The sequence below is a fragment of the Heterocephalus glaber genome, unplaced genomic scaffold (assembly GCF_053883595.1).
Source record: "Heterocephalus glaber isolate CG9 unplaced genomic scaffold, H.glaber_assembly_v1.0 deba00000122, whole genome shotgun sequence".
Taxonomy (NCBI): Eukaryota; Metazoa; Chordata; class Mammalia; order Rodentia; family Bathyergidae; genus Heterocephalus; species Heterocephalus glaber.
In genome coordinates, this window is record NW_028258138.1 from 46,823,627 (window position 1) to 46,850,760 (window position 27,134).

The 27,134-nt window shown below is 35.5% G+C and overlaps 2 protein-coding genes across 5 annotated transcripts in view; one reads left to right on the plus strand and one right to left on the minus strand.

The window, feature by feature from the left end:
• Positions 1–292: 292 nt before the first annotated feature.
• On the plus strand, positions 293–1,222 carry LOC106010514 (olfactory receptor 5H17-like). The gene has a single exon (XM_013077069.3). The coding sequence runs from the start codon at positions 293–295 to the stop codon at positions 1,220–1,222; it is 930 nt and encodes a 309-aa protein (XP_012932523.3).
• An 8,102-nt stretch (positions 1,223–9,324) lies between these two features.
• Cldnd1 (claudin domain containing 1) overlaps positions 9,325–27,134 on the minus strand; it is a 232,139-nt gene continuing 214,329 nt past the window's right edge. Inside the window, exons 6-7 of one of the 4 annotated variants that reach the window (XM_087214172.1) lie at positions 26,534–26,658; positions 26,340–26,360 (exon numbers count right to left, since the gene is read on the minus strand). In XM_087214172.1, the coding sequence (XP_087070298.1) occupies positions 26,355–26,360; positions 26,534–26,658 (131 nt within the window). In that variant the 3' untranslated portion in view covers positions 26,340–26,354. Of the gene's footprint in view, positions 26,659–27,134 lie in introns of all 4 variants that reach the window. The other 3 variants (XM_087214154.1, XM_087214150.1, XM_087214157.1) reach the window with 3 other exon arrangements.

Consider the following 27,134-nt stretch of genomic DNA (forward strand, 5'->3'; position numbering starts at 1 on the left):
TAATATAAAAAAATAGTTCTCAGTAAATTTGCCACAAACTTAGCCTCTCATTTTCTCTAATTCTTTTACTTTGATCACATTTATTAAACTGAATTAATAGAAGTATTTGCCATTCTAATTCTCCCAAACTCTTTTCTTCTATTATAGCAGTATGTATTGTGAAAAGTGAATTTTATCTTTTTATGAAAGTGATTTTATTGCAATGCTTATCCTCCAATTTTCACCTTATAAATCCTTATTAACATGGATGTTTTAAATCTACATTTAACTTCAGGGGACATCCAGTGAGGACATGGAAAGGATAAATGCAACACTGCTGACAGAGTTTGTCCTCATTGGACTCCTATATCAACCGGAGTGGAAAATCCCCCTGTTCCTTGTATTCTTGGCAATATACTTCACCACCATTGTGGGGAACCTAGGTCTGATTACTATCATCAAGAATAATGCTCACCTTCACATACCCATGTATTTTTTTCTTGGGAATTTAGCCTTTGTAGATACTTGGTTATCATCCACTGTGACACCAAAAATGCTGGTTAGCTTCTTAGACAATAACAAGATGATATCTCTCTCTGAATGCATGATACAATTTTTCTCCTTTGTAATCAGTGGCACAACAGAATGTTTTCTGTTGGCAGCAATGGCTTATGATCGCTATGTAGCTATATGCAAACCTTTACTTTACCCAGTGATTATGACCAATAGACTTTGTATCCACCTATTAGTTTTATCATTTGTAGGTGGCTTTCTTCATGCCTTAATTCATGAAAGTTTTTTATTCAGATTAACCTTCTGTAATTCCAATATAATACATCATTTTTATTGTGATGTCATACCATTGACAAAGATTTCCTGTACTGATCCTGCTATTAATTACCTAATGCTGTTCATTTTCTCGGGTTCAATACAAGTATTCAGCATTGTGACTATTCTTGTCTCTTATATATTTGTTCTCTTTACAATTTTAAAAAAGAAATCTGAAAAGGGTGCAAGCAAAGCCTTCTCTACCTGTGGAGCCCATCTCTTTTCTGTGACTTTATACTATGTCCCTCTTCTCTTCATTTATGTGCATCCAACATCTTCACAAGCAAATGATCAGGATATGATCTTCTCTCTATTTTACACTGTCATAATCCCAGTGTTAAATCCATTTATCTACAGCCTAAGAAACAAGCAAGTCATGGATTCACTGAGAAAGATATTAAAGAAAAATGCTTAGATTTCATATTAAGTGTAGTCTTTTAATTAAAATATATTTTGAAGAAAATGTGAATGTTTTCAGTAGTATTCAAAGATTATGGCAATCTTAGTTCTCTAATGTTGATGAATTAATTTTTTGTACTTTATTACTTTCTTAAAAATTTGTATTATTTATTCATAAAGAATTTTTACATATTATTCTTATCATACCAGAAAAAGTAAAATTGAAAAAAAGTGAAAGCATTTTACAGGTTGTATTCTTGCATTATAAACATACTGAGCACTAAAGAGAAGTTCTTTTCAAATGGACTTCAGTATGATAAGTTTATAAAGATTATAATGCCATGTAGCTTGGGAATCATAACACATTTACCCCATTGCAGTGGAAGATTTGTCTGTGAATGAGAAGAAAATCCAGGAATACTGCTAAGCTTCAAAAATATTTTTCAAAGCACTTGTTTTGAGAAAAGGTGAGTTTCACTTCTTGGAAGAATTCAACTTACATATCACACAGAAATATAAACAAAGCCTTGAACATAATCTTAAAAATGTGAAGAGACTTAAAAACAGCGAAGTTGGGAGAAACACTAAGAAGATGTTCTTAGTTCAGTGTTTTTCAGTACTGAAAAGAGGTGTGTTACATCTCTTTGCCTCAGATGATTTTTAAAAGGCCCTTTATAGATGTATTGGTTTGTTTCTGGGAAATCTAAAAAACCCTGACTAATCTAGAAGTATAATAGATTAAATAATTAAGCATGGGTGAACATAGATAAAAAGTGGAAGAACAGAAGGAAATGCTTTTATTCTTCCTTTTAAAATGTAAAAAGAAGGTCATTACTATTTAGAGTATATTGATATGTGTTGCTCACATGAGGGACTTTAAAGGGATATTACTAAAGTTCAAGTAGTGGTAAAATGGAACGATGTGATAGTGTCCAGTGGTTGGATTGGAAAGAAAAATCCTTGAAGATTGGAATTCTGTGTTCTCTATTTTCTTTAAATATAATGTGTGATCAATCTTCAGGTCTATCTTTGCCATTTATCCCTCAACAGAGGAATTCCATACATTTTCCTAATGATACCACTGAGTCTTTCATCCTAGAAATTACTCATCTTTATGTTTTCAAAATTCTAGTTAGTTTATTCTTCCATTCTGCAACATGCTGCCTTCTCATAATTTGCTATCAGATAATTCTTCATACACAGGCCACAGATTAAATCATATCCCTCTTTAATAATTTTTAGTGGATTCTTATTGTAACTAGACTGAATTAGCAATGTGAATGTGATTTCAGTTCAACTGCTTTTATGTTATAGGTATCTAGATCAGCATAGATTATCTGTTCATCAGTATGTCCAGGTTATATAATATGCATGTAGAAGTGTAGATGTATACCTAAATACACACATACATATGTATATATAGTCTTCACTCTTCTTTTGTTCATGATGGCATTATTTTTTGTTTCTTCACAATAAAATCTTGATTTAACTTTGAGATTTCTTCTCCTCTTCCTGTACTAAAATATGTGCTATTGCCAACATATATTTCTTTTAGCTTTCTGTACATACTTCACAATCTCAGGTATATGTTTTTACTTTTATAAGTCTTTTACCTCAGAATCTCACTCCAGATTCTGTCATTCCTTCTTCACAGGGAACCTATGTTATTCCACTTCGGTTGTTTTCTCATTTTTATTGGTGCATAATGTCCCCATTATACTGATAGTTTGTTGTCAATTATCTAGGATTTTGTTTGTTTATTCATTGTTATATCACAAAGATAAAATTCATTATAATCAACTGTGGTCTATTTCTTCTGCTGTAATGAAGGTACATTACCATAATTTGCTTTTCACTGGATGAGAAGATGGTCATCAAGCTGTGAGAGCTTGGGTAGGGTCTGTAAGCTGTCCAATCTTACCTTAGTTTTAGTGAGTATGGAAGAAGCATTTAAAGGCTTCTCAGAAGCTCAGACTTTCTCTGCAGCTTTCTCGTACCTGTCATTTCTACAGATTCTTCCTATTTCATCCTTCAATTCAAACACATTCTTTTATGCCTTCCATAAATTCACCAAAATCACTGCCTTCGATGTAAGCCAATTCTTATTTTTCTTATAGGTTCATTTCTTTATATACACTATTTTCTTAAATGTGGGATACCAGGAATGAAGTAAAATAAACATTTGCTAATCAATTATTTTTGACAAAATATATGATTTTTTGCTTTTCCATTAAATAAACTATGAAAATGCATATATATTGATTAGTGTTTTGACATGAAGAATGATATCATTTAACTAAGTTGTATATAATTCTCCAGATATTGGTTAAGAATAAACTTATAGAAATACTAATAACATAAAAGACAACTTTGTGATGGTGTACTAAACTTTTAACTTGAATACTTAAAATAATTCATAATTCTCTCTCTATATTATGTTTATACTATATACTTTTATTATCACTTATAAAATCTTTAGCTAACATGCAGATTGTTAACAAAATTATCCCAGGTGGTTAAGAAATAACATATTTTTATTTAAGTAAATTAAAAAGCTCATATCAACCAAATGTAACTTTTATCAAAATCTAGATTTGACTGGATTCTATTGAGTGTGTGTATTAAGTATGTATCAAACCTCTCTGCTCCAGACATTTTACTTTGAGGGGTGCTGTTTTAAAACAGTGGGTCTTAAAGTTTAGTGGACATTAGAATCATCTATAGAGCTTGTGCAAAAACAGAAATATTGACTCCATCACCAGACTATTGAATCAGCAATGTTAATGTTGATTTCAGATCATACTTGGAGAATCATTATATAATCAGTGAGTAAAAGCTTCATAATGTCAATATATATTAAGTACCAGTCTAAACATAGTTTCAATATCCCCTATGTTCTCTACTTAAACAACAATATGCAAATATTCTTAGTTTCAACCCTCTCCTTTGTACTTTCTTCCCTGTTTGGTCAAGTGGATTAGGAATTCAGTAGCATGTTGGTTTCAAATATGAAATATTTTGGACTATTTTATAATTTTTATTTCAAATGAAGATTGAAAGCAATGATAGACAATCAAAGCTCTACAGGGCCGGGGATTTAGCTCAGTGGTTCTTGCGCCTGCCTCAAAAGCGCAAGTTCCCAAGTTCTATCCCCAGTACCAAAAAAAAAAACCCCAAAAATCTCTACAGCCACATTTCAGTAATAGGAAGAATTTCTATCAATTACAAAAATTATTGTCAAGATGGACCAACATTTTAAACATCAGTCTTAAAATTTTTGCATAACATGCTTCAATTACTGAAGTACTGTGAGGCTTACAAATTCTGATAAGGTACCTTCTATGTGAGACTTACTTTAGAGTAATAGCTAACAAATCCATGACAGTATTTTCTACTAATTTTCGAGGGAAAAATGAATAGTGATGTTAGTTGTATTAGGGTTCTCCAGAGAAACAGATCTCTCAGATGTCTCTCTCTCTCTCTCTCTCTCTCTCTCTCTCTCTCTCTCTCTCTCTATATATATATATATATATATATATATATGAATATTGGGGGGGATTGTTGTGTTGTTGAATTTTCCCATTGGCCATAACTATGCCATAGTGTTAAGGTACACCATTAGAGATACCCTCTTCCAAATGTACTCTTACTTACCTCTCTTACAGAGTCATAGTCATATTCCCCCAGTAGCCAAGATCAATCATTTTAGTCAACACAGTCACTCCTTTGTTTGCTTGATGAATCAGAAGAATTATGAAACCCAAGTGACAAGCTGACAGTCTTAATTTTCAGATCAGTTTAATCATTATGGTATCTCCTGTTGGAAGCATTCCTTCTTCTGAAATGAAGACTTCTAGGTCAGAAAAGCATAGAGTCTCAAGAACAGAAATAAATTTTTCTTGGAGATCATTAGGGTTATTGAGCAATTCTACTCTCATTTTTGAGCCTATGAATCAAGCTACTGAGAAAAACAAAACCATACATATAGTCTTCTTGAGGACCTTGTCCCATCCCTATACAATACTACCATATAGTTAGTACCTTAATGACTCTTCAAAATATGATCATATCATTCTATCAAACTGCTTTCTTCAAGATGGTGGAAAATATGGCAATCCAGTGACTCTCATGAGCACAGGCTCATCAATGCACTTTTTTAAAACTGCAAAATGTGTTCTTTACATTATTGCTTCTGATTGCAGTGAATAAAGACTATTGCAGTGAATAAAGAATTCTGTACATCCACACATAATAGTTTTGGTATAAGAATTATAAGGAAGGAAGCATGTTAACATTTATCCACTCCAGTAAGAACAAAACACTGCTCCTTCCATGATGGAGGTGGTCCAATTTAATCAGTGTACTGGCTTAATACTGTAGAAAGTGGTGAAATATAGGATGCTCAGTGTTGGTTTCTCATGCTAGTAGACTGAGTACTTACCTGTGTTTAAAACAAGGTTAAAATTAGCATATTACTGAGACCATGCTTAAATTGCATCACTGTTACCATGACCACCATGTATTCATGAGTCCTTTGGGTAAGAACAGAGGTATCTGAAGCAAAAGGCTGACTGCTTTTTACAGATTGGGTCATTATATCAACATGCTGATTAAAATCTTCCTTTTCTGAAATCACTTGGATAAGCATTCTCATTAAAAACAAAAATTTTAAGTTTATCACCTACTAAAAACAGTAAATCCTCATGATTTTTTCCAAATTTTCTAGTGACTAATTTTCTAATCAGGTTTCTTTGAAAGCTCTCATCTTTCATCCAATCCACTGACCATAGACTACATATCTCTCTGTATAACTGAATGTCTGGGGATTTCTCTGGTCATTTCTCTTTTTCAGCAAAATAAACAACTCAGTTCATCCCTCAAAGTACTGTCAGATGGAAGTACTACCCCTATCAATATCCTATCATGATGCCCCAGAAAGGGGATATAGTAATGTAGCCATCACTTCTGGATACTAGAATTTGTTACTGAATTGTCTATATCTATCTTAATCCCTCTCTTCCACTGTCAATTTATCACATGAAACTCCACACAAGGCCTTAGCTGCAAGCTAAGAAAAAAGAAGGTGATGTAGCTGGACTGGAAATTGGGAAAATTTGGGTCAATTTTTGTGTAATTCATTTATACCTTCTGAAATATAAACAAAGCCATTTATACTTTCAGAGTCCCTTTGGGCCAGATTGCATTTATTCACTTTCATTTGAAGAAGTACTTCTCTGCACACCTAATTTTATGATATAGTGGACCTATAAGACTGAACTCATGATGGATACCTCAGATTTCACAGGAATTTAATGGACTGCGGTGAAGAATTCAGTCTAATAAATTTCATTAATAGACTAAGGGGTGCTTCTCCAAAAGAAATGTTATTTTCAGCAAATGGCAGGGTTTATCCTATGGTTGTGCAGCAGTTCACCTATAGACACCTACAAACATCATCAAACAGCATTTAACTGCCTTTGCTATTCCAGGTACTATTGTATCTGCTGGAATATATAGCCCAATTGGCAGGCAGATTGCACAGCGACCTATATTTCTTACATAGCCTTCACCTGATTGAGTCCCATTCAGAAATAATATTTTGGTAATGAACTAGAGTAACAAACACATGTGAGGAATAAGTTCTCTCCAAAATCCAAATGTCCCACAAGACATTGTGCTCTTTTTGATGTGGAGGAACCAGATGAAATAACTTACCCTTCAACTTGGAAGTGATCTCTTGACATGACACACACTCTGGACCCCTAGAAATTTCACTGTTGTAGAAGACTGCTGATTGTTTTTCATATTTTCCCACTGTCTGATACAAAAATGTCTTACCAATAAGACTAGACTAATTATTACTTCTGGCTCACTAGGTCCAATCAGCATAATGTCATCAGTGTAATGGACCAGGTTGGTATTTTGTGAAAGTGAATGGTGATCAAAGATCCTGGTAAAATTACATGTAAATCTTATATATGATAGCACATTTATATATAGGATACATGAGAAACTCTGAACTCTCAATAACAAAACTACTTATAGTGCAACTAAAAATATATAAAATATTTGATCACACATATTACCACAGATAGGCAATAAAATGAGTTAGAGGAAATTACATAAAAATTTAAGGAAGAAATAACTTCATGTCAAGTTTTAACCATTTGTTTATCTACCTCTTCACATTACATCACTGTTGTGTACTTCACAATTTTGTAGTTTCAATAACAATCCTTTAAAATATCTATGCCATGTTTCCCTTACTTGTTTTTTGTCAGCAAAATTCTAAGGAAACAGGATAACTAACAAGTCCATCAAGAAATATGTCATCATTTTTCAACTGTCTTGCCAATCATGAGAAATAGAAAGTGTAAATAAGGATCAAAAGGTATAATGGATAATGTGAAATAGGAAGAAAAGATCAAAGGGGAAGGGAAAGTAGGAAGGGTTGGGGAAAGGAAAGAAGGGAACGGAATTAACATGAGAAAAGAAAAAAATGGAAACAAAGACTTTGTAAATAGGGAGGGGTGGAGAGGTTGAAGGAAGGGCAGGGGAATGGGGAACAAATAAGAACCAATATATATTATGTAAAGGTACAAATTTCCAATGATGAACGTCATTATATTGTGTACCTAAAATGTACCAATAAAACTAATTTAAAAAAAACAAGCATTATAGTCCAACAGGGAGAGATAGTCTTTATTTATTTATTTATTTATTTATTTATTTATTTTTTTAGAGATAGTCTTTAATTCAGTAATTGTTGTGTACTCAACACCCCACTTTCATCAAAAGACAGGTCATCCAGACTGCCTTTCCCACTGAAAAAACACGAGGAAATATCCAAGTTAAAGTATACAACAGATCAAATGGATTTAGCACGTATTTACAAATCATGCTGTTTAACAGCTGCAAAACTGTGCATTTGGCGTGGGGAATTTTATTATTGACCACATACTGGGCCCACAAAACAGGTCTTGAGAAATTAGAAATATATATAAAATAATATCTGTTATGGTTTGGGTCTAGATGTCCCCCCCAAAAAAACCTCATGTGGTCATAGGCTTGATCTAGAGTATGCAAAGCTGAAATTGATTCATGATGCAATGCTAGGCTCCAGGGCACTAAAATTAAGGGTGTGAGTGCTACCCACCCTAAGCAGTCTGAATAAGATAAAAGGGGCAGGGAGACCCTGTTAGGGTTCCTTGTTGCCTTTCCTACCTTGTGTGTGCCATGTTGTTTCTCCTCTGTGATGTTTGTTTCCCATCCCAGCCATGGAGCCAGCTTAATCTGGACTGAAACCTCTATGCATTGTAAGCCAAATAAGCCCCTTCCCTTTTAACTTTGGGTGTTCGGTATTTTGTCTCAGCATTGAGGGAAAGGTAACTAACATATATCATGTACCTTTTCTGAACACTTAAAACAAAAGTTGAGGTTAACAAAATGATATTCATTATAAAAATACATGAGTACAAAACAACATAACTTTAAATGAGCAAAAAGCATTCAAAAAAATCAAAAAATTTAAAATTTTTTCACAAACAATGAAAGTGGTTGCATGACACACTAAAACTTATGGGATACAACAAAAGCAATACTAGCAAGGAAATTTATAACACCAAGTACCTATATAAAAAATAGAAAGATTTAATATAAATAAGTTAAAATATATCTCATGAATTTAGAAAAATGATGCAAACAAAAACAAAAATGAGTAGAAGAAAATGACAAAAATAAAAGCAGAAATACATAAAATAGAGACTAAAAAGCAACACTATATAAATGAAACAAAGTTGCTTTTGGAAAATAAAAAAAAAGAATTCGACAAACCCTTAGCCAGATCAACCAAGAAAAAAACAAGAGAAGACCCAAATAAATAAAATCATAAATTAGAAAGGAGACATTACAAACAATAAGACACAAATAAAAAGGTACATTAGGAATTATTTGAACATTTATATATGAACAAATTGGAAAACAGAGAAGAAATGGAAAAATATTGGGATATAAGTAACCTAACACATTGGAAAATTAAGAACAAAAATTTTTAAATATTATTTTATTGGTGCATTTTAGGTATACAATATAATGACGTTAATCTTTGGTTATTTTTCCCCCTTCCCCTGCCCTCCCTTCAACCTATCCATCCCTCCCTATTTACAAAGACGTTGTTTCCAGTTTTCCTTTTTCTCATATTAACTCCATTCCCTTCTTTCCTTTCTCCTACCCCTCTCATTTCCCCTTCCCCTTTGCCCATTTTCTTCCTATTTTATGTATTATACCTTTTAGTCCTTATTTACACATTTAGTTTCTCACACTACAGAAACTATTCAGTATTTACACGTTTGTCCTGTTTATTTCACTTGAGTATTGCCATAATGTGCATCCATTTAGCTACAAATGTCTCTAATTTCTCATTTTTAATGGCTGAGTAGTACTCCATTTTATTAAGAAAACACATTTTCTTTATCCAGTCTCCAGCTGATGGGCATTTGGGCTGCTTCAAAGTTTTAGCTATTAAAAATTGTGGTGCTACGAACATGGGTACACATATATCACTGTGGTATGATTCTTTTAATTCTTTCAGGAAGATTCCCAGCAGAGAAATAGTTGGGTCAAGTGAGACTTTCAGTCCTAGTTCTTTGAGGCATCTCCATACTAATTTCTTTTTTTTTTTTTTTGTATTAAATTCTTTTATTGGTACATTGGAGGTATACAACACAATTACATTTCTCATTGGGAATTGTACCTTTATATAATGCATCTTGGTTCTTATTTTTTCCCCATTCCTGGCCCTCCCTTCACACCCTCCACCCTTCCCTATTTACAAAGACTTTATTTCCATTTTTTCCATTTCTCATCATTTTTCCTTTCCCTTCTTTCCTTTCCCCTGCCCCTCCCACTACCCCTACACCTTTGGACATTCTCTACCTATTTTACATTATCGATTATTCACTCTAATCATTGGTACATTTTAGGTATACAATATAATGACATTCATCATTGGAAATTTGCACCTTTACATAGTCTCTCTTGGTTCTTATTTTTCACCATTGCCCAGCCCTCCCTTCAACCCCTCCAGTCCTCCTTATTTACAGAGATTTTGTTCCTACTTTTCCATTTTCTCATATTAATCCCATTCCCTTCTATCCTTTACCCTAGCCCTTCCACTTCCTTCCCCTTTGCCCTATTTCTTCCTATTTCACATTATCTATTATACATTTAGTCCTTGTTTACACTTTCAGTTTCTCACACCAGAGAAACCATTCGGTATTTATACATGTGTGTCCTATTTATTTCACTTAAGAGTACTGCTTCAATGTGTATCCACTTAGCTATAAGTGTCTCTAATTTCTCATTTTTTATGGCTGAGTAGTACTCCATTTTATTAAAAAAACACATTTTCTTTATCCAGTCTCCAGTTGATGGGCATTTGGGCTGTTTCCAAGTTTTAGCTATTACAAACTGTACTGCTAGGAACATGGGCACACATATATCACTGTGGTATGATTCTTTTAATTCTTTGGAGAAGATCCCCAGCAGTGGAATAGCGGGGTCAAATGGGACTTCCAGTCCTGGTTCTTTGAGGTATCTCCATACTGAATTCCACAGTGCTTGCACCAGTCTACACACCCACCTGCAGTGGACCAGGGCTCCTCTTTCCCAACAGCCCCACCAGCATTTGTTATTGGTTGATTTCATGATAGCAGCCATTCTTTCTGGGGTGAAGTGGAATCTCAGTTTTGTTTTCATTTGCATCTCTCAAATGACCAGTGATGTTGACCATTTTTTCATGTATTTATTTGCTATTTCTACTTCTTTGAGAAATATCTGTTCATTTCAGATGCCTATTTTCAGATTGGGTCTTTAAATTTGGGAGATCTGATCTTTTTAAGTTCTTTATAGATTTGAGATAGTAGATCTTTGTCTGAGGAAGAGCAGGTGAAGATTTTTTCCCACATTGTGGGTTGTCTCTTCACACTGCTGGTGGTTTCTCTTGCTGTGCAGAAGCCTTTTAATAAGAAGAGATCCCATTTGTTGATTGTTTGTGCTAGTTCACAGGCAACTGAGGTTTTGTTCATGAAATCTTTTCCTACACCAATGCCTTCAAGGGTTCTACCTAACCTCTGTTCCAACTGGTTCAGAGTTTCTGTTTTAATATTTAGATCTTTAATACATTTTGATTTTACTTTAATGCATGGTGAGAGATACAGGTCTAGTTTTAATCTTTGGCAAGTTGAAGCCCAATTTTTCCAGCACCATTTATTAAAGAGGCTATCTTTCCTCCAGTGAGGGTGTTTGGCTCCTTTGTCAAAGATGAGATGGCTGAGTGTGTCTGGTGTTGTTTCTGCATCTTCTAATCTGTTCCACTGGTCCTCAGGTCTGTTTCTTTGCCAGTACCATGCTGTTTTTATCACAGTAGCTTTGTAGTATGGTTGGAGGTTGGGGATTGTGATACCCCCTGCCATGTCTCTGTTACCTAGAATTGCTTTTGCTATTCTGGATCTCTTCTTGTTCCAAAGGAATTTTTGGATGGTTTCTTCAGGCCTATGAAGTATACTGCTGGGATCTCAATTGGAATTGCATTAAATCTGTATAGTAGTTTTGGAAGTATGGCCATTTTCACTCTATTAATCCTTCCTACCCAGGAGCAGGGGATGTCTGTCCATTTTCTGATATCATCTTCAATCTCTCTTTTCAGAGTGCCATAGTTTTCAGAGAAGAGGTCTTTGATTTCTTTTGTTAGGATGATTCCTAGGTATTTCAGTTTTTTGGATGCTATTGTGAAAGGGATTATTTGGCTTATTTCTCTCTCAGTGAGTCTGTCATTGGTGTAGAGGAATGCTATTGATTTTTGTGTGTTGACCTTGTAACCAGCTACTTGACTGAATTTGGTTATTAAGTCTAGAAGACTTTTGGTAGAGTTCTTGGGGTCCTCTATATAGAGTATCATGTCATCTGCAAATAATGACAATTTGACTTCTTCATTACCTATCTTTATTCCTTTTATTTCTTTCTCTTGTCTAATTGCCTGGGCTAATGTTTCCAGAACTATATTGAACAAGAGTGGTGATAGTGACATCCTTGTCTTGTTCCTGATTTTTGTGTGAAGGATTTCAGTTTTTGACCATTTAGTATGATATTGGCTGTTGGTTTTTCATAGATGGCTTCTATCAGTTTGAGGTAGAGACCATCTATTCCAATTTTTTGTAGGGTGTTTATCATAAATGCATGTTGGATTTTGTCAAATGCTTTTTCTGCATCTATGAAGAGAGTCATATGGTTTTTGTCCTTGGCTCTATAGATATAGTGTATTGCATTGATTGATTTTCATATATTGAACCATCCCTGCATCCCTGGTATGAATCCCACTTGATCAGGGTGTATGATCTTCTTGATGATCTTCTGCATTCTCTTTGCCATTATCTTATTAAGGATTTTTGCATCTATGTTCATTAGTGAGATTGGCCTATAGTTCTCTTTTTCAGTTGGGTCTTTCTCTGCTTTGGGGATCAAGGTGATGCTTGCTTCCAGGAATGACTTTGGAAGTATTGCTTCCCTTTCAATTGCATTAAAGAGTTTAAACAGTAGTTGCAGCAGATCCTCTCTAAATGTCTTGTAGAATTCAACAGTGAAGCCATCAGGGCCCAGTCTTTGCTTAGTTGATAAGTTTTTAATTAGATTTTCAATTTCATTGGTTGATACTGGGTTGTTCAGAATTTTTAGGTCTTCTTTATTCAACTTTGGTAGTTCATATGTATCTAGGAATCTGTCCATTTCTTCTGTGTTGTCCATCTTATTGGCATATCGGTTCTGGAAGTAGGTATTGATGATCCTCTGGAATTCTGCTGGGTCTGTTGTAATTTCACCCTTTTCATTCCTAATTGTATGGATTTGGGCCTTTTCTTTCCTTTTTCTGACAAGGTTGGCTAAAGGTTTGTCAATTTTGTTGATTCTTTCAAAGAACAAACTCTTGACTTCATAGATTTTTTGTATCATTCTCTTAGTCTCCATTGCATTGATTTCTCTTCTGATCTTTATAATTTCCCCCCTTGTATGATCTTTGGGGTTATCCTGCTCTTCTTTTTCTAGAAGTTTGAGGTTCAGCATCAGGTTGTTTAATTGGACTCATTCTGTTTTCCTACTATGATTATTCACTGCTATGAATTTCCCTCGTAAGATTACTTGCATTGTGTCCCATAGATTCCCATATGTTGTATTGTCATTGTCATTTAATTGAAGGAACTGTCTGATTTCTTCTTTACTTTCCTCTGTGACCCATTGGTTATTCAAAAGTGTGATGTTCAATTTCCACGTGTTTATGAAATTTGTTGAATTTCTTTTGCTATGGATCTCCAATTTCATCTCACTATGGTCTAATAATATACAGGGGATAACTTCAATTCCTTTGCACTTACTTAAACATGTTCTATGTGTGAGTATGTGGTCTATTTTAGAGAATGAGCCATGTGCAGCTGATAAGAATGTGTATTCTGATTTTGTGGGGTGGAAGACTCTGTAAACATCTGTTGAGTTCATTTGTTCAAGAATTCAATTGAGTTCTAGTATTTCATTACTTATTTTTAGTTTAGTTGATCTATCTATTTGTGACAGTGGGGTGTTGAGGTACCCTACTACAATTGTATTTGTTCATATATGAATTTTCATGTCCGTTAGTATTTGTTTTATATAGTTGGGTGCAGTAGTGTTTAGTGCATAGATATTTATGATTATCATCTCTTCCTCTTGGATTCTTCCCTTTACAAGGATGTAGTGTCCTTCTTCATCTGTCTTAGTTAGTGTTGGTTTGAAATCTACTTGATCTGCCAAGAGGATAGCTACTCCTGCTTTTTTTGGGTTCCTGTCACATGCAGTATTGTTTTCCACCCTTTAACTTTCAGTCTATGAGTTTCCTTTTGAATTAAGTGTGTTTCTTGTATGCAGCATATAGTTGGATTTTGCTTCTTGACCCATTCTGCCAGTCTATTTCTTTTGATTGGTGAATTGAGACCATTAACGTTGATGGTTATAACTGAAACATATTGACTTGTCATTGCCATGACTTTTTGTTTTTGTTGCGTTCTCCGCCTTTAGTTTAAATTTCTTGTCATGTCAGATGGGTTCATTCTGCTTTGCTTCCTGGGGTTGTGATGCTCAAAGTCTGTTCCTAGGATATTGTGTAAAATTTTTTGGAGTGCTGGTTTGGTATTCACAAAGTTCCTAAGGTGCTCTTTGTCATGAAAGTATCTTATTTCTCCATCAATTTTGAAAGATAGTTTTGCAGGGTACATCAATCTGGGTTGGAGGCTGTTTTCTTCTAGGGCTTGGAATATGTCACTCCAAGCTCTTCTTGCCTTGATGGTTTGTGTTGAGAAGTCTGCTGTGATTCTGATGGGCTTTCCTTTGTATGTGATTTGTTGCTTTTCTCTGACTGCTTGGAGAACTTTGTTCTTCTGTTGTGTTTCTGGAACCTTAACAATTATATGCCTATGTTAGATTTTTTTTATCAAGGCTATTTGGAGTCCTATATGCCTCACTTATCTGTATGTCAAGCTCTTTTCCCCTGCTTGGATAGTTTTCTGCCATTATTTCTGTGAAAAGATTTTTTTATGTCATCTTCACTCTCTCCTGTTTCTTCATTGAGCCCAATCAGTCTTATGTTATTCTTCTTTGCATCATCTAGCAGCTGGTGGATTTATTTCTCATGTTCCCTTATAATTTTGAAGCAATTTTTCTTTTCCTCATCCCTAATTGCAATCTTCTCTTCTATATCTGAATTTCTGTCCTCACAATGGCACATTCTGCTGTGTAGACTTTCAATGGAGTTTTTCATCTCCTGGAAATCTATTTGCATCTGTTTTATGGATTCCATTTGTTTCTTATATTGGGATTCCATCATGTTCCTCAGCTCCTCTCTAGATTTATTAATCATGTCTTGCACTATGGGCACAATTTCTCCTGTTATCTGAGAAATTATTTCTGATTTCATTTTTTCCAGATCCCCTTTGGTTGACAGTTCAATGTGTCCAGGTGGTTGAGTATCAGAGTGTTCCATCTCATTTCCCTTTGGGGTTGCTGTAGGTGATCTGGAAGTCTGGTTTTGAGACTTATTTATGTGTTTTCTCATTTCGACTGGGGCGGGGGGCTGTTAGCCCATGCACGGATTACTTCCTCTGAGCTGGGTGAGGTGGGACAGGCGCCAGGAGCAGTGGTAGGGATGGTGACCCAAAAGCCCTTTTCTGTGGGCTGGGAGCATTGGGCTGATTCGGTGTGTTCCGTGTGACTCAGGACCTCGGCAGGGCGTGTACAGACCTGCCCGTCTGTAGCGGGCAGACCCCGTGTGCCCTGTGCAACCTCCATACTGATTTCCACAGTGGTTGCACCAGTCTACCTTCCCACCACCAGTGGAGCAGGGTTCCTCTTTCCCCACAGCCCTGCCAGCATTTGTTATTACTCGATTTCATGATAGCAGCCATTCTTTCTGGTGTGAGGTGGAATCTCAGCATTGTTTTCATTTGCATCTCTCAAATGACCAGTGATGTTGAACATTTTTTCATATGTTTATTTGCCGTGTCTACTTCTTTGTCTGAGAAATGTCTGTTTATTTCAGATGCCCATTTTTGGATTGAATCTTTAAATTTGGGAGGTCTGATTTTTAAAAATTCTTTATAGATTTGAGATAGTAGACCTTGTCTGAGGAAGAGCAGGTGAAGATTTTTTTTTCCCACATTGTGGGTTGTCTCTTCACACTGTTGCTCATTTCTCTTGCTGTGCAGAACCTTTTTAATAAGAAGAGATCCCGCTTGTTGATAGTTTGTGCTAGTTCATTGGCACGTGAGGTTTTGTTCATAAAATCTTTTCCTACACTGATGTCTTCAAGAGTTCTACCTAACCTCTCTTCCAGCCAGTTCAGCATTTCTCTTTTAATATTTAGATCTTTAATCCATTTCAATTTTAGTTTAGTGCATGATGACAGATATATTTCTAGTTTTAATCTTTGACAAGTTGAACCCAATTTTTCCAGCACCATTTATTATAGAGGCTATCTTTCCTCCATTAAGGGTATTTGGCTCCTTTATTGAAGATGAGATGGCTGAGTGTGTCTGGAGTCATTATGGCAGCTTCTAATCTGTTCCACTGGTCCTCAGGTCTGTTTCTTTGACATTACCATGCTGTTTTTATCACAGTAGCTTTGTAGTATAGTTTCAAGTTGGGGATTGTGATACCCCCTGCCATGTGTCTGTTATGTAGAATTGCTTTTGCTATTCTGGGTCTATTCTTGTTCCAAGTGAATTTTTGGATTTTTTTCTCAAGGTTCATGAAGTATTCTGCTGGGATTACAAATGGGATTGCATTGAATCTATATAGCAGTTTTGGAAGTATTGCCATTTTCACTATATTGATCCTTTCACTATATTGAGCAGAGGATGGCTTTCCATTTTCTGATATCATCTTCAATCTTGCTTTTCAGAGTGCTCTAGATTTCAGAGAAGAATTCTTTGATTTCTTTCATTAGGTTGATTCCTAGGTATTTCAGTTTTTTGGATGATATTGGGAAAGGAACTGTTTGCCCCATTTCTGTCTCAGTGAGTCTGTTGTTCATGTAGAGGAAAACAGTGGATTTTTGTGTGTTGACCTTGTACCCAGATACTCTACTTAATTTGGTTATTAAGTCTAGAAGACTTTTGGTGGCTTTCTTAGGGTCTTCTATATAGAGTATCATGTCATCTGCAAATAATGACAATTTGACCCCTCCATTTCCTATCTTTGTTCCTTTTATTTCTTTCTCTTCTTTAATTGCTGTGGCTAATGTTACCAAAACTATATTGAAGAAGAGTGGTGATAGTGGACATCCTTGTCTTGTAGAAGAAAATTTTTGATACATATGATCTAATGAAACTAAGCAAAAGGATTGAAAAAGCTGGAATAGGGCAATAGCAAGTAATGAATTTTAATCAGTAATAAAAAACTTTTAAGAAAGAAAAGCCCGGTATTAAGTAGTTTCACTAATGAATTTTATCACATATTTAAGGAAGAAATAGTGACAATATTCTCAAAAAATTACAAAAAATTAAAAGGGAAGAAAACTTTCCAAACTCATTTTGTTACTCCAGCATTATCATGTTATCAATACCAGAAAAGGACACAACCAAAAAGATAGACTAATATCCCTTGTGAACATAAGGAAAATTGTCTCAACAAAATGCTTGAAAATTAAATTGAACAACACATCAAAAAGTTTATTTGCAATCATGAAATTGATTTAATCCCAGGATGCAAGAATGGTTCAACAAATACAAATCAATAAACATAATACATCACATCAATGCATCATGTATGATAAAAAATACAAACATAACAATAAACACAGAAAGAATATTTGATAAAATTCAACATATCTTCATGATAAAAGCTCTGAAATATTACATAGAAAGGATTGTGTACCAGCGAAGTAGGGTAGTTACTACAACTACACTTGACCATGTGGTTCAGAAAACTTGGAACTGGTTCATGGGAGAATTTTTGAAAGTTCTGAAGAGGCAAGCTAGAAAAGCCTTAGAATGTTGTAAGCAGAGCAAGAAAGATTTATGGGAGATTCTAATCAGAGTTCAGAAGACAGGTATGCTGATAGAAATGTATACGATAAAGACAAGCTCAGGAAGTTTCAGTTGGGAACAAAGACCACATTGGCAGTTACATTAGAAGTTGTGTGGTGGGAGGGGAAGTGGAAAAGGAAGAAAGGAAAGGAAAAATTATGAGAAAGAAAAAAATGGAAACAAAATCTATGTAAATAGGGAAGGGTGGTGGAGGGTGAAGGGTGCATAGGTAATGGGGGTAAAAATAAGAACTAAGATACATCATGTTCAGGTGCAAACACCCAATGATAAATCTAAATGTATTGTATGCCTAAAATGTACCAATTAATTTAAAAAAATCCTGGAAGAAAATGTGTCTTCATTTTGCCCATGTCCTGATACTTTGTGAGAAATTAGATTAGGGGTGTGGAACTAAAAAATCTAGCAGAGGAAATTTCATGGCACTATAATGTTCAAGTTTTAACGTGGATACAGCTGCTTGTTTTAGCCAGATCTACACTGAGAATAAGGAGCAAGCAGGAAAATGGAATGATTTGAAATGTTTGCAGTGTCATCTAGAATACAAATCCTGAAAAGTTGTGTTCAAGGTAAGCTAAAGAGATTAGCATTAAAAAGAAACCAAATATTTTGTACAGAGGTAAGTAGAAAGATGTCTTGAGGTTATCTCAGAAATTAGAAAAATGCCACTGAATGGAGACTGAAAGGTGAAAATGTAAATCTTTTATTTGAGAACAGAGTTTCAGGCTTTACTGCTCATTCAGGGCCACATGAAATGTTTCCCCAAGTTCAGCCATCTACAGGTCTTTGCACCCAGGATCCAAAGGGGCTAGGCTACTGCTCAAGCTAGGAGCTGACTGGCATTACCCATGCTCTACTGTGATTTCAGTCATGCAGAGTCCAAGAACTATGGGGTTACAGAGCTTTCATCCTGATTTCAGAAGAAGGCCTTGTGGCCCAGGCAAAAATGTGTGATGGTGTCATATATCCTGCCAAGATCACATGAGAATGTAGTGCATCAAGCTGTGAGAGTGATGCCAAAAATACAGTGGAGATCCCAGGAAAGTAGAACATCTGCTGAGGAAAGTTGCAGGCAGTGAGCACAATCGCTGAAATGTGAGACCATGAAGTCATCAGCCTGTAATTCCATTAAGGCAGGGCCAACCAAACCCTTTGGAGCTCACATCTCCTCAAAACTTGTCTCAAGTGCTGGACATAGAGCTAAAAAGGATTTAATGTTCACCTTGGGTTTAGTCTTGCTTTGGTTCCATTTCTTTCTGTCCACTTATTTTTCCCTTTTGGAATGGGAATGTTTACCTTATGCTACTGTATGTTGAATGATTTTAACTTTTAAAAAAATTTTTACTGGGGCTCACAGCTAAAAGTTTATGTTGAGTCTGAGACGAAACTTGACTTGGACTGTTCAGCAAAGCTGGAACTGTTAAAATTTTGGAGATTCTTAGAAATTGACTAATTACATTTTGCATATTGAGTTTGGCATGACCATTTGGGGGGCCAGGGATAGGGGATATTATGTTTTAGGTATGAAATTTCCCCCCAAAGTCTCATGTGTTTGGAAGATGATTGGATCATGGAGCACTCTACTCTTCTGTGGATTCATCCATTGATAAGTTGAGTAGCTAATTAACTTATCCAACTTATCATCCATTGATAAGTTGAGTAGCAATTATGTTGTTAAGAGCTGGAGCCTGGTTGAAGGTAGGTCACTGAGAGCATGACCTAGAAAGGAGAGGTGACTGCTCTCTTCGTCCTTTGTTTCCTGACATTCATGGGTGGAACAGCTTTCCTCTGGTATCCTTTCAGGCTACTGTCCCAGCCTTTGAGCCAGATCACCATTCCGCCTTCAAATTGTGAGTACAGGAATTATGTCTGTGAGAAAATGACTAATAGTCATTTCATAGATTATGTATGCCAAATACACAACAAACACTATACAGAATGAGGAACAGCTGAAAGTATTTCTTTTGAGATCAAGAACAATGTCCATTCTCGCCAGTCCAATTTAATACTATATTAGATGTTTCATTAAAATCATTTAGGCAAGAGAAAAAAATTAAAAGATGTATAAATAGGAAGAAAAGATGTCAAATTATCTATGTTTGCAGATTATATGATTTTTAAAATTCCTTTATTGGTACATTTTAGGTACACAATAAGTTTACATTTATCATTGAGTGCTTGTGCCTGTAAATGATGTATCTTAGTTCTTATTTTTTCCCCATTACCTGTGTGTCCTTCACCCCCTCCAGAGTTCCCTATTTACATAGATTTTGTTTCCATTTTTTTTCTTTTCTCATAATTTTTCCTTTCCCTTGTTCTCTTTCCCCTTCACCTCCCACCACCACTACAATTTAGGACTTTTTCCTATTTCAAATTATCAATTATTCATTTTAATCCTTATTTACACTTTCAGATTCTCACACTAGAGAAACTATTCAGTATTTACATGTGTGTCCTATTTATTTCACTTAAGAGTATAGCCTCAATATACATTCATTTAGCTATAAATATCTCTAGTTTCTCATTCTTTATGGCTGCGTAGTGCTCCATCTGATAAACAAAAACAAAAACAAAAACAAAACACATCTTCTTTATCCAGTTTCCAGTTGATGGGCAGTTAGGCTGTTTCCAAGCTTTAGCTATTACAAATTGTGCCGCTAAAAACATGGGTGCACATACATCGCTGTGGTATGATTCTTTTAATTCTTTGGGGAAGATACCAAGCAGGAGAATAGCTGGGTCAAATGGGACCTCTAGCCCTAGTTCTTTGAGGTATCTCCATATGGATTTCAACAGTGGTTTCACCAGTCTGCACTCCCACCCACAATGGACAAGGATTCCTTTCTCTCCACACTGCTGCCAGCATTTGTTATTGGTTGATTTCTTGATAGCAGCCATTCTTTCTCGGGTGAGGTGGAATTTTAGTGTTATTTTCATCTGCATCTCTCAAATGACCAGTGATGTTGAACATTTTTTTGTATATTTGTTTGCTGTTTTTACTTCTTTGTCTGAGAAATGTCTGTTCATTTCAGATGCCCATTTTTGAATTGGGTCTTGGAATTTTGGATGTCTGTTTTTTTTCATTTTTTTATATATTCTAGATATAGAATATATAATATATATCTATATATTATCTTTGTCTGAGGTAAAACTACTAAATTTTTTTCCCACATTGTAGGTTGTCTCTTAGCTCTGATGGTGGTTTCTCTTGCAGTGCAGAAGCTTTTTAATAAGATGAAATCCCAGTTGTTGATTCTTTGTGCTAGCTCCTGTGCTACTGAGGTTTTGTCATAAAGTCTTTTCCTATCCCAATGTCTTCAAGAGTTCTACCTAACTTATCTTCCAGAAAGTTTAGTGTTTCTGTCTTAATATTTAGATCACTAATCCACTTTGATCTTAGTTTAGTGCAAGGTGATAGATACGAGTCTAGTGTTAAACTTTGGCAGGTTGAAATCCAATTTTTCCAACAGCATTTATTAAAGAGGCTATCTTTCCTCCAAAAAGGATTGTTGGCTTCTTTGTCAAAGATGAGGTGGCTGAGTATGTCTGGTGTTGTTTCTGCATCTTGTAATCTATTCCACTGATCTCTAGGTCTATTTTTTTGCCAGTACCATGCTGTTTTTATCACAATAGCTTTGTAATATAGTTTCAAGTTGGGGATTGTGATACCCCCATCCATGTCTCTGTTACCTGGAATTGCTTTTGCTATTCTAGGTCACTTCTGGTTCCAACTGAATTTTTGGATTGTCTTCTGTAGTTCTGTGAAGTATATTGTTGGAATTTCAATGGGCATTGCATTCAATCTATATAGCAGTTTTAGAAGTATGGCCATTTTCACTATATTGGTTCTTCCTACTCAGGAGGAAGGGATGTCTTTCCATTTTCTTATATCCTCCTCAATCTCCTTTTTCAGGGTGCTGTAGTTTTCAGTGTAGAGGTCTTTTTCTTCCTCTGTTAGACTGATTCCTAGATACTTGATTTTTTTGGATGCTATTGTAAAAAAGAATTGCTTCCCTAATTTCTCTCTCAATGAGTCTGTTATTTGTGTATAAGAAGGCTATTTTTTTTTTGAATATGGACCTTATATCCACCTACTCTACTGAGTCTGTCAATTTGATCTAGAAGACTTTTGACCGAGTTTTTGGGTCTTCTATGTATAGTATCATATCATCAGCAAATATGACAGTTTAACTTCTTCCTTTCCTATCTTTATTCCTTTTATTTCTTTCTCTATTCTAATTACTGTGGCTAATGTTTCCAGGACAACGTTGAACAGGAGTGGTGATAGTGGGCTTTCTTGTCTTGTTCTTGATTTTAGCATGAAAGTTTTCAGGTTTTGACTATTTATTATGATGTTGGTTGTTGATTTTTCATAGATAGCCTTAATCAGGTTGAGATAAAGACCGTCTATTCCAATTTTCTGTAGCATTCTTATCAGGAATGGGTGTTGGATTTTGTCAAATCCCTTTTCTGCATCTATTGAGATGATCATATGGTTTTTGTCCTTGACACTGTTAATATATTGTATTACATTTATTGATTTACTAATGTTGAACCATCCTTGCATCCCTGGGATAAATCCGATTTGGTCAGGGTTTATAATCTTCTTGATAACCCTCTGTATTCTGTTTGCCAGTATTTTGTTGAGGATTTTTGTATCTATGTTCATTAGGGAGAAAGGTCTGCAGTTCTCTTTTTGAATTGGGTCTTTCCCTGGTTTGGGAATCAAAGTGACACTTGCTTCCAGGAATGAATTTTGAAGCCGTGTTTCACTTTAAATTTTCTGGATGAGTTTAAAGAGTAATTGTGATAGTTCTTTAAATGTCTTGTAGAATACAGCAGTAAAGCCATCAGGACCTGGGCTTTTCTTTGTTGGTAAATTTTTTATTACATTTTCAATTTCACTCATTGTAACTGGGGTGTTTAGAATTTCTATATCTTCTTCATTTAACTATGATAATTAATATGTATCTAGAAATCTGTCCATTTCTTCTGTGTTTCCCATTTAATCAGAGTACAGGTTCTCAAAGTAGGTACTGATGATCCTCTGGACTTCTGCTCGGCCTGTTGTGACTTCACCATTTTTATTCTTAATTGCATGGATTTGAGCCCTTTCTCCCCTTTTTTTGATAAGGTTGGTTAAAAGTTTATTGATTTTATTCTTTCAAAAAACCAACTCTTTGATTCATTAATTTTTTGTATCATTCTCTTAGTCCCCATTGCATTGATTTCTGCTCAGATCTTTATAATTTCCTATCTTGTATGAGCTTTTGGTTTGTTATACTCTTCTTTTTCTAGCAGCTTGAGGTTTTGCATTAGGTTATTTATCTGAGTTCTCTCTGTTTTCCTAATATGGCCATTCACTGCTATGAATTTCCCATGTAGAACTCCTTTCAATGTGTCCCACAGATTTCTGTATGTTGTACTGGCATTTTCATTTATTTGTAGAAACTGTCTAAATTCTTCTTTAATTTCCTCTGTGACTCATTGGTTGTTCAGGGGAGTGTTATTCAATTTCCATGTGTTTTGGGGAGTTTTGCGGTTTCTTATGTTATTGATCTCCAATTTTATTGCACTATGGTCTGATAATATACCGGGGATAACTTCAATTCTTTTACATTTCCTTAGACATGTCCTATGAGCAAGCATGTGGTCTATTTGGGAGAATGACCAATGTGCAGCCAAAAAGAATGTGTATTTTGTTTTTGTGGGGTGTAACACTGTGTAAACCTCTATTAAGTCCATTTGTTCAATAACTTGTTCAGTTCTAGAATTTTGTTGTTAATTTTTTGTCTAGATTATCTGTCTATTTGTGATAGAGGGGTATTGAGGTCCCCCACTACAACTGTATTGGTGCTTATTTGGTTTTTCACGTCCATTAATATTTGTTTTGTATAGTTGGAGGCATTTGTATTTGGTACATATATATTTAGAATTGTCATCTCTTGCACTTGGATTGTTCCCTTCACAAGGATGTAGTGACCATCTTTGTCTCTCTTAATTAGTTTTGGTTTGAAATCTACTTTTTCTGCAAATAAGAGTGCTACCTCTGCTTTTTTCTGGGTTCCTGTTATGTGTGGAATTGTTTTCCATCCTTTTATTTTCATTCTATGAATTTCCTTTTGAGTTAGGTGTGTTTCTTGTATAGAGCATATTGCTGGATTTTCCTTCTTAATCCATTCTGTCAGGCTATTTCTTTTGATTGGTGAATTGAGGCCATTAATATTGATAATTATAATTGGTAGATATTGACTCATCTTTGTCATGATGTTTTACTCTTGTTGGCTCTTTTATTTCATATTTTCCCCCCTTTCTCTTTAGTGTCTTACCTTGCCTGATGGCTTCCCTCTGTTGGGTCTCATGGAGTTGTGACCTTCATTGTCTTTTTCTAGGATATTGCTTAGAATTGTTTGGAGTGCTAGTTTCATATTCATGAAATTTCTCAGGTGTTCTTTGTCACGGAAGTATCTAATTACCCCATTGTTTTTGAAAGATAATTTTGCAGGATACAATAGTCTAGGTTGGAAGTTATTTTCTTTTAGGACTTGAAATACTTTACTCCAGGCTCTCCTTGATTTGAGGGTTTGTGTTGAGAAGTCTGTGGCGATTCCAATGGGCTTTCCTTTGTAGGTGATTTGTTTCTTTTCTCTAACTGCCTGTAGGATTTTGTTCTTCTGTTGGGTTTCAGGGATCTTGGCTATTATATGTGTAGGTGTAGATTTTTTTGATCATGGCTAGTTGGAGTTCTATATGTCTCACTTATCTGTATGTTCAATTCTCCACCTCTGTTTGGGAAGTTTTCTATTATTACTGCTGTGAACAGTTTTTTTATATCAATTGCACTTTCTCCTGTTTTTTTTGTTGACTTCTATCAGTCTTATGTTGTTCTTCTTTGCATCATCTAGCAGCTGCTGGATTGATTTCTCATGGACCCTTACTATTTTTAAGAAATCTCTGTTTTCATGGTCCTTTACCCCAATCCTGTCTTCTGTGTCTCATATTCTATTTTCAGATTCCCTTAATCTGTTCTGTATGCTTTCAATGGAGTTTTTAATCTCCTGAATGTCTGTTTGAATCTGTTTCATGGGTGCCATTTCTTTCTTATGTTGGGCGATTGTTGTTTCCATTTCTTTCTTATGCTGGGCATTCATGGCTTCCAGGATATTTTTTAGCTCATCTATTTTTTTATCTGTTTCTGTTCTCTAATCATGTTTTTCTCTCTGCTCACCATCTCTGTAGTAATCTGGGAGATTATTTCTGTTTTGAAGTTTTCTAGAGCCCCATTCATCTGTTTTGTTACTTCCTATGTTATCATTTCAGGGTGTCCAGGTGGTTGATTATCAGACTTTTCCACCTCGTTTCCCCCAGAATTTGCCTTTTGTTGGGTGGAAGTTGCCTTACTTAAATATCTTCTCATGTTTGTTTTTTGTACTGTCCTTGGTTTAGTTCCTGGGTTGATATTTTGAAATTGTTTATTTTAAGTATCTTTGTTGATGCATTTAGAACCCTTATGGAATGATTGCTTCTCAGAGGTGTCTTCCAGATATAGCTAGTCTTTAGGTTTTGAGTCTCTAATGGCTCTGAGGTTGTTTCATTTTCATTGTACCAGGAAGGACAACTTATTAGATCAATCACAATACCTTAGCTCAAGTGATACAATTAGCAATACAATAGCATCGAGTACCTCTTAGAACATGACAATTTGTAGTAGTTATAAATCTATGACCTTTAACTGTGTGAATTGAATTAAAATCAAGGACCAACCCAACATATGTTTATAGTGAATAAACTCTTCAATATAGCAACTTTACCCTTTCAAATGGGGAGTTAGAAGGAGATGGGGAGGGAGAGATAGGTAGGTAGAAGGATAGTTGAAGTTTAGCAGTGAGGCTAGGGGCCACAGGTGAGAGAAGGAAAGAGAAGAAAACAAAAATAAAGAAGTAATATGAATTAAGGCCAGCATAGGAACACAAGGGGAGATGAACAATGTGGGACAGCAAGGGAGCAAGGGAGAGAGGGAGAGAGGGAGAGAGAGAGACAGACAGACAGAGACAGAGAGAGAGAGAGAGAGAGGAAAAAAGAAAAAATTCAAAGAGTAGAAGGAAAAAAATTAAAATTAATAGCAAAAAATAATGGTAATTTTGAAAATAACAAATAAAAGACAAAAATGAAGGGACTCTTTCAGGGTATGTCTCTTCTGTCACAATAGACAACGTGGGCAGAAGTGTGCAGTTATAAGTCAATGAGTCTCAGTAAGCCAGTCACAGACCTGTGAGATTCAGGCAGATCTCTGGCTGCAAGTCCCAAGTTGAGCTCCCTGTCCTCCTGCAGGTTTGAACTGTGCAAGGTTCTATTACAGGTTCCAGCTGTCTTTCCCCTGGAGATAGTCCAGTTTCTGATGGGAGGTGATGATCCTCTAATTTACCAATTATGGTGGTCTGGTGTACCTTTATTGCAGAGATTCTCTTCACTTTTCCAGTGGGCTTCAGTTATTAACAGGGAGCCTGAGAGAGGCCCTCTCTCTCTTGTTCACTTCTGCAGTTAAAGACAATAGCCTTTATGTCCCCCTGTGCCTCTGTAGTTTGGAACCAGGTAGCTGTAAAGCCAAGAGCCCAGAGGCGGGGGGGGGGGGGCTGGGAGGCACTGGTGTTGTAGGCCTCTGCACAGCTCCACAGGTGGCTGGTGGGCATGTCCCAGGGGGTCCTTACCAGATTTTTGTTGCAAGTGGGCATAGCCAGCTGGACAGAGCTGGGCTCAGTCAGTCCTGGGCTCTCTGCTCCCCCTGTGTGGCTCCATGGATGGCTCGAAGATATGATTGTGTACACAGAAAATCCTAAAAACTCCAAAAATAAAACTATTGGAACTATTATTAATTTAGTAAAGTATCAGAATATGAAATCAATATACAAATATCAGTAGCATTTCTACAATCAAAGAGGTTAGCCTCTACAATAAAAATTACCAAACATTGATGAAAGAAAAAAGACCCAAAATGATCATAAGAATTTTTATGTTTATAGATTGATATAATTAATATTATTAAAATGTCCATAGAAACCAGTGATCTACAGATTCAATAAAATTCCCATTAAAATACCAACAATATTCCACACAGAAATTTTTAAAATCCTGAAATTCATATGGAAGACCAAAAAAACCTGAGTAGCCAAAGCAATATTTCAGGAAAGGAACAAAGATGAAGACATCATAGTTCCTAATTTCAAAATATACTGCGGAACAATATTAACCTAAAGAACAAGGCATTGGCAAAAAAACAAAACAAAACAAAACAAAAAACCCCAGACATAG

Coding starts and splice junctions, on each gene's coding strand:
- LOC106010514 (XM_013077069.3), top strand. CDS start 293: ATGGAAAGGATAAATGCAACACTGCTGACAGAGTTTGTCCTCATTGGA.